At 43.0% G+C, this 14,852-nt stretch overlaps 1 protein-coding gene across 1 annotated transcript; it reads left to right on the plus strand.

Annotated features, from left to right (window-relative positions):
* Nucleotides 1–9,303: 9,303 nt before the first annotated feature.
* On the plus strand, nt 9,304–14,089 carry LOC147001119 (eukaryotic translation initiation factor 4 gamma 2). The gene is made up of 2 exons (XM_085830398.1): nt 9,304–9,325; nt 10,499–14,089. The coding sequence occupies exons 1-2, from the start codon at nt 9,304–9,306 to the stop codon at nt 13,315–13,317; spliced, it is 2,841 nt and encodes a 946-aa protein (XP_085686524.1). The 3' UTR covers nt 13,318–14,089.
* Nucleotides 14,090–14,852: the final 763 nt, after the last annotated feature.

A 14,852-nucleotide genomic window follows, 5' to 3' on the forward strand; every position in this document is an offset into this window, starting at 1 on the left:
CCAGTGCTACAGGGTGGCGTCCCTGGGCCCCAGGTCAGGGGCGGTCCCTTTTCATCCACCACCACCACCACCCCCCTTCGAGTGGGGTCAGTGGCTTAGATGCCCACGCGGGTCCGAGTGGAAAGCGCCTGGTAGCCTTCCTGCGTCTGCTTGCCCAGAGCATAGGAGGAACACTGCCTAGACATGGTAATCCTTCCTTCAACCTCCTTCCTTTGCCCCTCTTTAGTATCCACAGTGTGCTATGTTTTGTTTCTTACAAAACAGCTGAAATGTTTTCTAGGAAGGTGTATTAGACCTGAACAGATAGCAAATCTATACAGAGACATAAAAGGGGGATTTATTATAGTGTCTTCCAGGCTGTGGTCTAGTTAGTCCAAAAATGGCTGTCTACCAGTCCAGGAATCTAGTAGTTTTTCAGTTCATGACAATGGGCATCTCAGCTGGTCTTCAGTAGACACTGGAATCCTGAAGACATAGACTCCAATGCCAGTGAATGAATGAGCTTGCCAGTGAGAGCAATGGCAAGCAGGCAAAGAGCAAAAGCTTCCCTTTTCCATGTTCTTTCTATAGGCTGCCACGGGAAAGTGTAGCCAGATTAAAGGTGAACATTTTCATCTCAAAGGATCTAGATTACAGGTTGGTCTTCCCACCTCGGAAAACCTGGATTAAAAGTGGGACTCTCACTTCAAAAGAAAAAAAGGTCTCACAGGTGTTCCCAGCAGCTTGGGTTTTACTTCATTCCAGATGAAGTCAAGTTGACAACCAAAAGTTGCCAGTACAGGTGGATGGGACATTTTACATCCCCACCCACAATTTATGAGAAATTCAGTCACTGTGAACCTTTGCCAGCGTTTTGTGTGTCACTGTTTTTATTTTAACTATTTTGACACATAAGCAAAGATAGTTCACTATGGGGTTTATTGGATTTAAATACAAATAGAAGGGGCTAGAGAGATGGCTCAGTGGTTAACAGCATTTTAGGCTCTTCCAGAGGACGGGAGTTCAGTTCCCAACACCTCCATCAGGCAGCTCCCAACCAAGTGTAAGGTCAGCTCCAGGAAACCAATCCCCTCTTTACCTTCTTTGTGCACTTCACTCAATTGCGAGCATCTCTGTGTGTGTGTGTGTGTGTGTGTGTGTGTGTGTGTGTGTGTGTGTATATATATATATATATATATATATATATATATATATGTTGGGGTCGGCCAGCAGCTCGCAAAGAATGGTTCAACTGAGATGGCCACTCGAACTAAGAGAGAGGAACTGGACGGGGAGAAAGAAGAAACGGAGCCAAGACAGGTCCATTCTGATCAAAGCTCAATTTTACTTGTTCAGACACTCAGTTATAAAGGAAGGGGAAGGGGACCCGTTTCCCGCCAAATAACAGTACCAGGGTCCAGTACCAGGATGAGCACGTGTGTGGCTCCAAACAGCAAAGCTGCATGGTCCAGCAGTGGGCGTGGCAGAACGAATGAGCAGGTAACTCCACCCCTGAGCAAGCAGGTTCCAGGCTCGGGGAGGGGAGACTATATCTCCTCCCTTTTGATAACAAAAAGAAAAAAAAAAAAAGAAAGGGCTGGCCTGAGGCAAAAAATTTATTGATGTTCAATAGTTCTGCCTGAATTCTTAGGGCTAAAGAAAAAACCTGATTCCGTGGGATTCCCTAACTTTTCTTATGGTAAACTGTATCTGGCTAAGACTGTCCTTTCTATCCTAGTGAGCAACTAACAGAATAGCCCTGAGCTGTAGGCTCTGACTTTATAATGCTAATTAGTGCTGAATAGGTAACTTCCTGGTTGCATTTTAAGTAGGGTATTGGAACCCTGGCTAAGTTTGACTGAACAAATTTGAAATATAGTTTATTAAGAATAGTACTGAGTTGATATTCCTCCGCATTTTTGGATGACAGGCAGGAAACAGGGAGAAGGGGGTGACAGCTGGCTCCATAGTACAAGGCCAATTTGCTTATTATTTGGGTGAGAGGCAGTGAAGGGCTTGCCCTTCCAACAGTACAGTCTCCAACCTCTCTCCCCCCTATTAATTAAGTTTAAAAAGGCAATGCTTAACTGAGGTGATCAAATGATTTTCTCATCTGTAGATGAGTGGGCTTTTAACCTTGGCTTGGGTGGACATTGACCCGATTCCTCCCGTGGGTGCAATCACGACCCACACCTGTGGCTCTTGGTATCTTTTGGGGAGGAGGAGGCAGAGCCTTAGATATTTTTTGTTTTTTAGCTGGAATCAGATACCAACCTGCATTTTAAATCAGGTATGTTGCACAGGGAACTCAGAAATGGTCAGGCTGGACCTTCCCCTGCAGTAATTCTCCGCACCAAGCGATACCCATACTGTATTCGTATGATCACGAACCAGTATGCACAATTCTGAGTACTGTGCAGCTCCTAAAGTAGAATTGTCAACCTCAGATTTAGCAATGCCTAGGCAAGAATTATGTCATTAGTAACACCACGATTTGTGGCTAAAATAGGAGCTGGAAGTCGTTCCTCCTTATTCCTGTTCTTCCCATAGCCTGAGGAACTAAGGACACCTTGCAGTAACAGCAAGGGTGAAAAGCCAGAGGCCAGCTAAGGGACTAAGCCAGTCTATCAAAATAAAATCCAATCTCTGTAAATGTTTGAAATTTCTACTTTTCTAGCCCTCTGGTAAACCTAAATTCTAAGTGAGGCTGAAAGCCACGTGTAGGAATGTCCTTGGAAGGAAGATAGTAGTTGCCACCTGTGTGCTCTTGGGGGAGGGGAATGTACGCCTGCTGTTTCGGCTGGAGAATGTGGATTAACCTGCTTGAAAAACGAAAGAGATCTAGACAATGAGAAAGTAGCAGTGCAAATTTTCTTTTTGGTGAAGTCCAGGTACTTTATTCAGTTGCAAATTGTAAAGCTAAGGCTAGTATACGGCCTCCTGTAGGGGAGCTGGCTCAGAGAGTAGAAGGAAAACAGCTTTCCTGGGGGCTTCTGTTCCCAGCTGAATTCTAAACACAAGAGAAATTTTATTCTTCAGAATGATACTTACGAGAAGAGTCAGAGTCTGTGTTCATCTGACGAATTAATCTCTCTGGCAGCCACCACGCTCCATCTTCATCTCGTGAAAAAACACAAACTGAGCCCCTTCCCCAAATTAGAACCGGATCTGGACCCTTCCATTCGTTAGTCAGGGGGTCCTTCCATTTTACCAATGCATAAGAATTAGAAGTAACTGGATGCCAATGGCGATCCGCTGCAGACTGACCTTTAATATCAGTTTGCAAAATATTCAGAACAAATAAGGTAAAGGCAAGATGAGCCTTTGGTGACCTTGGGGGATATGCTCTGAATTAACTTTGCTAGGTAATTTAGAAAATAGGAATCTCTAACATTGGAATGAATATTAGACCAGTCTAAGATTGAGTTAGAGTGACTGGTCATACTGAAGAAAAGAGAAAAATCATTATGACTCTATTAAATGACTAATTTTACTAAGTCTGAATATACAGTCTCTGATGTACTATTGCCATAAAGTTAAAAGGCTAGAAGCTAGTCTAAACTGGAAAAATGACAAGCAAGGAGGGCTCTAAAACATGAATTTAATTTAGTTTTTTAGTCATTTTAATCAGGACACTGAGTCAACTTACCTGCCAAGCTTGGCACACAAATTACTAATATGCTTCTGTAGCGTTCTGTGGAGAGAACCTGTTTTTCCCTTTCTTAATAAGGTAGTTGTTTTAGGATCAATCTATAAGCCAATAAGTAGATCCTTTTAAGATACTATAAAGCATTTATTAAATTCTTGACATTTAAATTTTAAATTTTGAATATAAAGGTATGATTTAAATAGTGTGCATGGGAATGCACTAAATAGTATGTATGGGGATACAATTTCTCCCTTTTTTGTCTTTTAAGAAGTTAAAGTTTAAAATTTCACAATATCTAACTTTTTGAATTAATAACTTGTTGACAAAACGTTTTAAATACTTGGCTGTAAAGGGGCAGTGACTAATTGCACTTTTAATCATTTTTCTTAAGGAGCGGTTGTAACTAGAAAGCTTGAAAAGTTATTAAGAGTCACATGTGCATAATTTATTTATTAACTAGAAATATGCCTAAGCAATTGCAAATTTGAGAATTAATAGTATCTGAGGGATGAACAATCTCAAGCAATTATGAGCTCAGAGATATAGCATTGACTATTAATATGCTGGAACAGGGGAAACTGTGTGTCTTAAGACTCCGCCCCACAGCAGCTAGTTGGGCCCACGTGGGCCAACGATCGGCTGGGAAGATGAGAAAAATGACTTTACAATAATGTTTTTTCTGGCCAAAGAATTGTCTTGAGCACAACTAATATTTAATTACCAATTAATAACAATTATAAAAGCTTTCTTTATTTTTTGTAAAACCTTTTGTAGTAAACTAAAACACTAAGTAATAAAAGGATATTGTCTCAGAATCTCTTGGGTGAGAGCAAGGATTTAAGATAAACTTCCTTTGAGAAGCATTAGTTAATAAAATAATTTCCACTTAGGAAACAATATACACTGAAAGATTAAAACACTTGGCTTCTTGTATAGAAGCAGAAACAATAAAAATTTTTCTTACATAATGTAAAGCTATATTAACCATACCTAGAGGCAAAATTTTCTAGTGATTATAGTTCACTAGAAGCAAAATTCTGAATATAAGTATTATTAAACATCTGAATAGATCTGCAGCACTGTTAAAAAGAAATTTTCTTGAACACAGGGAAAAACTTTCTCAGGCACTGTTTGCAAAACACAAGAAGGCCACAAGTCGCTCTGGGGATGCCTAGAGCCCTGTATTGACTCAAACGTAAAATACTTTTTAATCTGAGCATCAATCTTAAATTTGCAATCAAACTGCAAGCTGCAGTCAATGGAACAATGGCAGTTTTAACCATAATTTTTAAGTTTCTTGTGCAACGTTAGGATAATACTTACAACCTTGGGAAAGCAAAACCCAAGTTTAAAACAATTTATCATCTTTAAAATCAATATAAGAAGCATTACTATCATATTACAAAGTTTGGATGTCAATTAATACCTATGAATACCTATTAAAGCAAGCTTTAATGCTTTAATAAAGAGGCATTGCTTTAAATCTTATCTTAAATTTTACTATTTAGGATTGGAACCACGTTCATTATTATCTAAACTAGAAATATCTTTAGAGACCCAGCCTCTTGGGCTGCCTTATGCCACGTGTCGGAAGGACTCTAAACTTGAGTTATCAAATTTAACACTAACCATCTGTAGCAATGTAACAATTATTAATCTTAACCAACAACTTATGAGCTGAATGCGAAAACGTAGAGCACATTATCAATAAAAAGGAACCAAATGAAGCAGTTAATTTTAGACCAATCAGAGAATATTAATTTTTGTAGCTACAATCATAGAATAAAGAACACTTTACCTTTGTCAAACACATTAATCATGAACCATTTATCAGCTTTTTTTACTCAGAAACTAAGAGGCTGTTTCTTCTTCCTTGAACCATGGGCAACAGCTATCTATCTTACCTAAAAAATTTCTTACTAATTGTACTTCAAGCCTTACTCTTCTGGCCTGAAACAACTCCTGAAAACTAAGGGCAACCGCCTGATCCATAACTTTAAACCCTTCCTTCTTCCACCTAAGCAGCTTCCTAAAAAGCTGCAGCCGACCCGCCTGATTCCGTTTCAAGTTCCGATTAACACGCTGCTGACCCAAGCAGAACCAGCGTTGGGTTAGCACCGATTCAAGCTTAGTTCGTATCCTACCGCACCCTCAGCAACACCTTACAAAGCTGAAATTTTAAGCTAGTGCTAGCATGTGTACCTGTTCATTGCTCCAGTGCTCGATACGAAGATCCTTTGCCTTTCCTGTGGAGCTCCACACCAACAGCGTTTCTCTTAGCGTCCCTCTGTCATTCTTCAGGTCCCATTTCTGGTGCCAAACTGTTATGGCTGGCCAGCAGCTCTCAAAGAACGGTTCAACTGAGATGGCCACTCGAGCTAAGAGAGAGGAACTAGACGGGGAGAAAGAAGAAACGGAGCCAAGATAGGTTCATTCTGATCAAAGCTCAATTTTACTTGTTCAGACACTCAGTTATTAAAGGAAGGGGGAAGGGGACCCGATTCCCGCCAAATAACTCGGGGTCCAGTAGCAGGATGAGCACGTGTGTGGCTCCAAACAGCAAAGCTGCACGGTCCAGCAGTGGGCATGGCAGAACAAATGAGCGAATGAGCAGGAAACTCCACCCCTGAGCAAGCAGGTACCAGGCTGGGGGAGGGGAGACTATATATATATATATATATATATATATATATATATATATATATATATATATATATGTGTGTGTGTGTGTGTGTGTGTGTGTGTGTGTGTGTGTATACACACACACACACACACATCTCTACATAATTAAATATCAAAGAAAATTTAGATAAAACATTCACTGATGTAAAATGTCAAGGGAAACAGTTTTTATGCATTCATGCTAGAGGTGTACAGTGCATGTGTGTCTGCTGCCTGTGGAGGAAAAAAGAGAGCATAAACCCCACCCCTCTCATCTGGAACAAGAGTTACCATGGTTGTGAGCAGGTCCTGGGAATCAAATCTGGGTCCTCTGCAAGAAAAACAAGGACTTTCATTGATCCATCTCTCTTGTCCTGGAGAACTTTTTGGGTTTTGTATGTTTGTCTGGATTTTTTTGTTGTAGTTTTTGTGTTTGTTTTTTGGTTGTGTGTTTGGTTAGTTGGTTGAATTTTGGTTTTTCAAGACAGGGTTTTTCTGTGTAGCCCTGGCTGTCTTGAAACTCGATCTGAAGACCAGGCTGGCCTTGAACTCAGAGATCTGTCTGCCTCTTCCCCACACTCCAAGTACTGGGATTAAAGGTGAGAGGGAAGCCCCCACCATCACCACAGCCTGGCTGAAAAAGCTTGTCTTTTATCTGCATGCTCAGGTGCATTCCTTACTTTTCTTAGTTTATTTAGTTTTCTTTAGGTTCTTTCCTTTCCAGGTTAGACTTACCTTTCTGTCTTTAGGGTCCAGTCCCCTGAGGTGCTGGGAGTAAAGCCCGGCCAATGCAAGACATTTTTCAGTTGATTCATGATAAAACTAAACCATCTGTGTTCATCTGCTCCCCACCTCCTCAGAGTTATTGCTGATCTCCCTGACACCTACACAGTCATGTGTGGATCTATGGAGGATAACCTCCCTCCAGTATTAACTGAACACAGCTCTTCATGGTCCTCAAATGCCAATAAAAGCAACATCTAACTCACTGAACTAATTTGCTTAGTATTGCTGCGTTAAACGCTATGATCAGAAACAACTTGGGGAGGAATTATTTCATTTCATTTGGCAGCTCAGAGTACATTATGAAGGAAAAGAAGGGAGAAACCCAAACAGGGCAGGGACCAAGAGGCAGGAACTGAAGCAGAGACCATGGAGGAGGGCTGCTTATGGTCTTGCTCCTCACAATGTGCTCGGCTTGCTTTTTTATTTTTATTTTTTTTTTTGAGACTTATCTATTTTTAGCATATGTATGTATTTATTTATTTACTTATTGTTTGTTTGAATAAAATGTGCATGCTGTGTCCTAAGCAGCAATGAGAGGGCTCCAGATCCCCTGAAACTGGAAAAACAAATGGTCGTGAGCCACCATGTGGATTCTGGAAGTTGAAACTAGGTCCTCTAGAAGAGCAGCCAGTGTTAACCACTAAGCCATCTCTCCATCTCCTCAGATATCATTATTTATAGAAGCCAGGCCCACTAATCACAGTGGCTTGGCCTTCCCACACATCAACCTTTAATCAAACAATGTCTCAAAGACTTGCCTACAGGCCATCTGATAGAGGCATTTTCCCAATTCAAGTTCTCGCTACTTAAATGACTCTAACTCATGTTAGGCTGACAAAACCACTAACCAGCACACCCCCTATCAAAGAACTAAGAGAATCCATCTTGTTTTACAGGTGAGCAAGCTGGAACCCTTACAGGGTGTTGCAACTCACCACAGACTAAATATCGATGGATGTCAGAATCCCAGAATGTGTGTCTGTGGTACAGCTGACATCTTCTATCTGTCCAGTTGAGTGTCCGGTCTATCTGGCCACCCTTTCTAATGTCCAAATCACAAGTTTCTTTCAGGCTACAAGGACTCTCTCTGATCACTGATTTGAGTATCCAGACTGAATTTGTCTCTGTCAAAGAAGGAAAAACCTTTGACTGTTCCCTGTGCCCGAGGATGTAATAAACTCTGTAAACCGAGTCAGATCCACCTAGTGGGAAACTAAATAGCTCTCCCTGGCTCCTGTTTGGACCTGGGGCTCAGGCACAGGAATGCAAAGACAGGCCCACCCCCATGTCCCTCCTGAGGTGCCCTACCTGGCTGTTTCCTTACTTCTAACTCAGGAGCACTGCTCCCCAGTCCCTTACTTCTCTAATCCTCCTTCCCTAGTGAACACAGTCAAGATAGGATTTCACACTAAGACACATGACTCCCAGCCTTGATGTGAGGTAAGATCAGTTAAGTAGAAAGTTGAAGAATATTCACGAGGCCTGGCATGATGTCTTTAGTGGGCAAAGGAGCTTATTACCAAGCTTAATTGATCCTGTGCACAAATGTGGTGGAAGGAGAGAACAGACTCTAGCAAGTTGTCCTCTGACCATGCACACCACCCATGTATACAAATACATAAACAAAATGTTAAAAAAAAAAAGACAACTGTGGGCAGGTTCCAGGTCCCAAGGTTCTGATCCAATCCCCATATGCTGGGAATGTTTAAATCATCTGGGTGATTCTAGTATGGCTTCAAGGATGAAAATCAACTTCACAATCTGAATGAAAAATTAAATAGTAGAAGGGGCACAACTACTCCTAAAGCACGGGGAAGGTTTTTATTGTAGCTATAAGGAAGAAAGCAGACAGAGGAAAGAGGCCAGACTGAACTTGCCGGCAGACTAAACCATGAGAAGAGAGAGAGAGAGAGAGAGAGAGAGAGAGAGAGAGAGAGAGAGAGAGAGAATCACTGACCAAGAGAGGTGGCCAGTGCCAAGAGTACAGCACAACCCAAATGGCTGAGTTATACAGGGATCAGGCTTGGGGAAGGGAATCTAAAGTCTAGCTCCCAGGAAGGAGAAGTTTAGGGTAGGGGATGGTGTGAGAAGTGCTAGGAGGAGCCATAGGTACTGAGGGATGCTGGGAGAGCTGGGAGGATCCACAGGCACTGAACAACACTCCTCCCTGGTCTCCTAGAGACCCTAAGTCTATTCTTGGATGGTGTGCTCATGTCTTCCCCCTGAGCATGGGGGCCTGGACTCTGGAAGGTAGATTCTGCTGTCAAGGGAGGCAGTAGGGCTAGTGACAAGCTTTCTTCTGCCCTATAAAGCAGAAGTTTCTGTACCTGTGTCTGTCTGCCACTGACTCTTCCTTTAAGCAAAAACCCTTCTGGCTTTTAGAAACTAAAATCCCAGAACTAAGGTCCCAGTCACCTAGGTACAGTGCCTATGTCCTGGCCCTGGTCCTGAACTGGGATTTTATTGTGAAAAGGAGGCAAGAATCTCCCTGGGTGGCAGACATCAGCAGAAAGATCTAACTACCCCCTCTACCATCAGAGAATGTTCAGAAGCCACAGCTGGGCAGCAGGGTCCTGAGAGGACAAACACCTCTGTACACAGTGGACACGTGGTTCTGGCTGTGTTGTGTCGGACCTAGTCTGGGCCCCTCTGGAGATCTGGGAGTCACCCAGATCTCACAAATAAACTCCCTTACTACTTCCATTAGCCAAATTAGGATGCTGCTTCCTTGGAACAAAAAGCCTGTTGACTGTGAAGTCAGAGGAAGGAGAAAAAAAAAAGCAAAACAAAACACTTCTCCTTCATTGGACCAGCCAGTCTGAAGAGCATGCTCAGGTCTAGGGAGGGTTCTGGGTGTTCTTCAAGCTATCTCCTGGCCTGTAGGCTTGTCAGTCTTCAGTAGCTAGAGAGGCAGCAATGTGCCTGAGGTTGGGTCTCCTGGAATGTGGCTCCTTGTGCCTGGCCCCAGGCCACATCATCACAGTACTGGAGTGTGGCACCTCAATTCCTACACCTCTCCTGTGGCATTTCCTTTGGGAGCTGAAGCTTGAGAGCCCTGGTCTTAGCCTTCAGTGCAAGCCTGGAGCAGCCCTTGAGAAGGCAGGGCTCTCCTAATGAAAAGAGACTGAAGTCTCCCAACATAAAAACCTTCATTTTTCAATGAGAAAACTGAAGTTGGGGAGCCAAGTGGTTTATTCAAGAGCCATTGATTCGGCCAGCAGCGAGCCGGAGCTCTATGGAGGTGGCGGCGGGTACCAGGTGGCGGCTGCAGCAGCTACTCCTCTGAGCTGAGACTTTCAAGCCGGCCGCGTCTCCTTCCTCCCCCTTCCCTCCCCCTTTTTTGTTTTCCGTTCCCCTTCCCCCTCCCTTCCCCGTCCCCGACGACCGGATCCAGAGGAGGCAGCTGCGGTGGCAGCTGCTGAGTTCTCGGTGAAGGCTTTTCATTTCTACCATCCCCTCCCCTCCCCACCCCATCCATTAATATTATTCTTTTGAAGATTCTTCGTTGTCAAGCCGCCAAAGTGGAGAGTGCGATTGCAGAAGGGGGTGCTTCTCGTTTCAGTGCTTCTTCGGGCGGAGGAGGAAGTAGGGGTGCACCTCAGCACTATCCCAAGACTGCTGGCAACAGCGAGTTCCTGGGGAAAACCCCAGGGCAAAACGCTCAGAAATGGATTCCTGCACGAAGCACTAGACGAGATGACAACTCCGCAGCAAACAACTCCGCAAATGAAAAAGAACGACATGATGCAATCTTCAGGAAAGTAAGAGGCATACTAAATAAGCTTACTCCTGAAAAGTTTGACAAGCTATGCCTTGAGCTCCTCAATGTGGGTGTAGAGTCTAAACTCATCCTTAAAGGGGTCATACTGCTGATTGTGGACAAAGCCCTAGAAGAGCCAAAGTATAGCTCACTGTATGCTCAGCTATGTCTGCGATTGGCAGAGGATGCACCAAACTTTGATGGCCCAGCAGCAGAGGGTCAACCAGGACAGAAGCAAAGCACAACATTCAGACGCCTCTTGATTTCCAAATTGCAAGATGAATTTGAAAACCGAACCAGAAATGTTGATGTCTATGATAAGCGTGAAAATCCCCTCCTTCCTGAGGAGGAGGAACAGAGAGCCATTGCTAAGATCAAGATGTTGGGGAACATCAAATTCATTGGAGAACTTGGCAAGCTTGATCTTATTCATGAATCTATCCTTCATAAGTGCATCAAAACACTTTTGGAAAAGAAGAAGAGAGTCCAACTCAAAGATATGGGAGAGGATTTGGAGTGCCTCTGTCAGATAATGAGGACAGTGGGACCTCGATTAGACCATGAACGAGCCAAGTCCTTAATGGATCAGTACTTTGCCAGAATGTGTTCCTTAATGTTAAGTAAGGAATTGCCAGCCAGGATTCGTTTCCTACTGCAGGATACTGTAGAGTTGCGAGAGCACCATTGGGTTCCTCGCAAGGCTTTTCTTGACAATGGACCAAAGACGATCAATCAAATCCGTCAAGATGCAGTAAAAGATCTAGGAGTGTTTATTCCTGCTCCTATGGCTCAAGGGAGGAATGACTTCTTCCTTGAGGGACCGTTCATGCCGCCAAGGATGAAAATGGATAGGGACCCACTTGGGGGACTTGCTGATATGTTTGGACAAATGCCAGGTAGTGGAATTGGTACTGGTCCAGGAGTTATCCAGGATAGATTTTCACCCACAATGGGACGTCATCGTTCAAATCAGCTCTTCAATGGCCATGGGGGGCACATCATGCCTCCCACGCAATCACAGTTTGGAGAGATGGGGGGCAAGTTTATGAAAAGCCAGGGGCTAAGCCAGCTCTACCATAACCAGAGTCAGGGACTCTTATCCCAGCTACAAGGACAGTCGAAGGATATGCCACCTCGGTTTTCTAAGAAAGGACAGCTTAATGCAGATGAGATTAGTTTGAGGCCTGCTCAGTCGTTTCTAATGAATAAAAATCAGGTGCCAAAGCTTCAGCCCCAGATAACTATGATTCCTCCCAGTGCACAGCCACCACGCACTCAAACACCGCCTTTGGGACAGACACCTCAACTTGGTCTCAAAACGAATCCACCACTTATCCAGGAAAAGCCTGCCAAGACTAGCAAAAAGCCACCACCATCAAAGGAAGAACTACTTAAACTGACCGAAGCCGTTGTGACTGACTATCTGAACAGTGGAAATGCCAACGACGCTGTCAGTGGTGTGAGAGAAATGAGAGCTCCAAAACACTTTCTTCCTGAGATGCTAAGCAAAGTGATCATCCTGTCACTGGATAGAAGTGATGAAGATAAAGAAAAAGCAAGCTCTTTAATCAGTTTACTCAAACAGGAAGGGATAGCCACAAGTGACAACTTTATGCAGGCTTTCCTGAATGTATTGGAGCAGTGCTCCAAACTGGAGGTTGACATCCCCTTGGTGAAATCTTACTTGGCACAGTTTGCAGCTCGTGCTATAATTTCAGAGTTGGTGAGCATTTCTGAACTAGCTCAACCACTGGAGAGTGGCACCCATTTCCCTCTCTTCTTACTTTGTCTTCAACAATTAGCTAAATTACAAGACCGAGAGTGGTTAACCGAACTTTTTCAACAAAGCAAGGTCAATATGCAGAAAATGCTGCCAGAAATTGATCAGAATAAGGATCGAATGTTGGAGATTTTGGAAGGAAAGGGACTGAGTTTCTTATTCCCACTCCTTAAATTGGAGAAGGAACTATTGAAGCAAATTAAGCTGGATCCATCCCCTCAAACTATATATAAATGGATTAAAGATAACATCTCTCCCAAACTTCATGTAGATAAAGGATTTGTGAACATCTTAATGACCAGCTTCTTACAGTACATTTCTAGTGAAGTCAGCCCACCCAGCGATGAGACAGATTCTTCCTCTGCTCCTTCCAAAGAGCAGTTAGAGCAGGAAAAACAGCTGCTGCTCTCTTTTAAGCCAGTGATGCAGAAATTTCTTCATGATCATGTGGATCTACAGGTCAGTGCCCTGTATGCTTTGCAGGTGCACTGTTACAACAGCAGCTTCCCAAAAGGCATGTTACTTCGATTTTTTGTTCATTTCTATGATATGGAAATCATTGAAGAGGAAGCTTTCTTAGCTTGGAAGGAAGACATAACTCAAGAGTTTCCAGGAAAAGGCAAGGCTTTGTTCCAGGTGAATCAGTGGCTAACCTGGCTAGAAACTGCTGAAGAAGAAGAATCAGAGGAAGAAGCTGACTAAAGAACCAGCCAAAGCCTTAAATTGTGCAAAACATACTGTTGCTATGATGTAACTGCATTTGACCTAACCACTGCGAAAATTCATTCCGCTGTAACGTTTTTTCACAATATTTAAAGCAGAAGCACGTCAGTAAGGTTCCTTCTGCATAAGGTTTTTGTAGTGTGATGTCTTAATCATAGTCTACCATCAAATACTTTAGGAGTATCCTTAATGTTTAGATAGAATATTAGCAGCATGCAATAATTACATCCTAAGTTCTCAAGCAGAGGCAGTCTATTGCAAGGACCTTCTTTGCTGCCAGTTACCATAGGCTGTTTTAAGTTAGAAAACTGAATAGCAACACTGAATACTGTAGAGATGCACTTTGCTCAGTAATACTTGAGTTGTTGCAATATTTGATTATCCATTTGGTTGTTACAGAAAAATTCTTAACTGTAATTGATGGTTGTTGCCGTAATAGTATATTGCCTGTATTTCTACCTCTAGTAATGGGCTTTATGTGCTAGATTTTAAAATCCTTGAGCCTGGGCAAGTGCACAAGTCTTTTTAAAAGAAACATGGTTTACTTGCACAAAACTGATCAGTTTGAGAGATCATTAATGCCCTTGAAGTGGTTTTTGTGGGTGTGAAACAAATGGTGAGAATTTGAATTGGTCCCTCTTATTATAGTATTGAAATTAAGTCTACTTAATTTATCAAGTCATGTTCATGCCCTGATTTTATATACTTGTATCTATCAATAAACATTGTGATACTTGAAAAAAAAAAAAAAGAGCCATTGATTCTTGTCAATGGGAGTGAAGACCATAGGATACTAGAAGACAGGAGCATTGTTCTGAGAAAAGGGAGTCCACAGCAATCACCCTAGATTGCACCTCACTAGAAAAGCACAGAGTTCATTGTGTAGATAGGGCAGGTTGGAGATGCATCTATGGGTGTTATCAGATTGGAAAGCAGGAAGAAACTGTGACTGTTGTGGCAAGACCAAGGTTGTTCTAAAGACACACTTGTGCCCTCCCTTCAGCTTTCTGAGGACTGTGACAATGGACCCCAGGGAACTGGGATTTTCACCAGGAATTTCAAGCTGACATTGGGAAATTGCCTGGACCCTGACACAAGCCAGAACAGGAGTCTGTCTCTAGTGCTGCCAGCCTGCAGGACAGATATGGGGAAGGGTTGTGTGCTGAGGAGAGACAAGGTTGGGATGACCAAGGGCTGAATCATGACCAAGACTGCCAAACCTAAACACATCTGTAGTCAGGAGCAGAGAGAGATGGATCCTGGTGCTCAGCCTGCTTTCTCAATTTTATTCAACCCAGGATCCCAACCTAAAGAAGGGTGCTACCAACACTTAGTGTGAGTCTTTCCTTTTATATGGTGCTACCTAGAAATTCACCTGCACATGTGTCCACAGGTTTATCGTCTAGGTAATTCTAGATTCCATCAAGTTGACAATCATTATCCACGTCACAGAGCCATCAGTGAGTAGTTGGTGATCCTCCTTAGTGGTAGCACTGGATGTGGAGTCAAGGGAC

Source organism: Mus caroli, unplaced genomic scaffold, assembly GCF_978045245.1.
Source record: "Mus caroli unplaced genomic scaffold, Mus_caroli_1 scaffold_14, whole genome shotgun sequence".
Taxonomy (NCBI): domain Eukaryota; kingdom Metazoa; phylum Chordata; class Mammalia; order Rodentia; family Muridae; genus Mus; species Mus caroli.

What these genes read in the sequence shown, in the direction of transcription:
- LOC147001119 (XM_085830398.1), top strand. Translation starts at nt 9,304, where the DNA reads ATGGGGGCCTGGACTCTGGAAG. An exon ending in GGGGGCCTGGACTCTGGAAG is followed by an intron (nt 9,326 to 10,498) that starts GTAGATTCTGCT and finishes GCAGCTGCTGAG; the next exon opens with TTCTCGGTGAAGGCTTTTCA.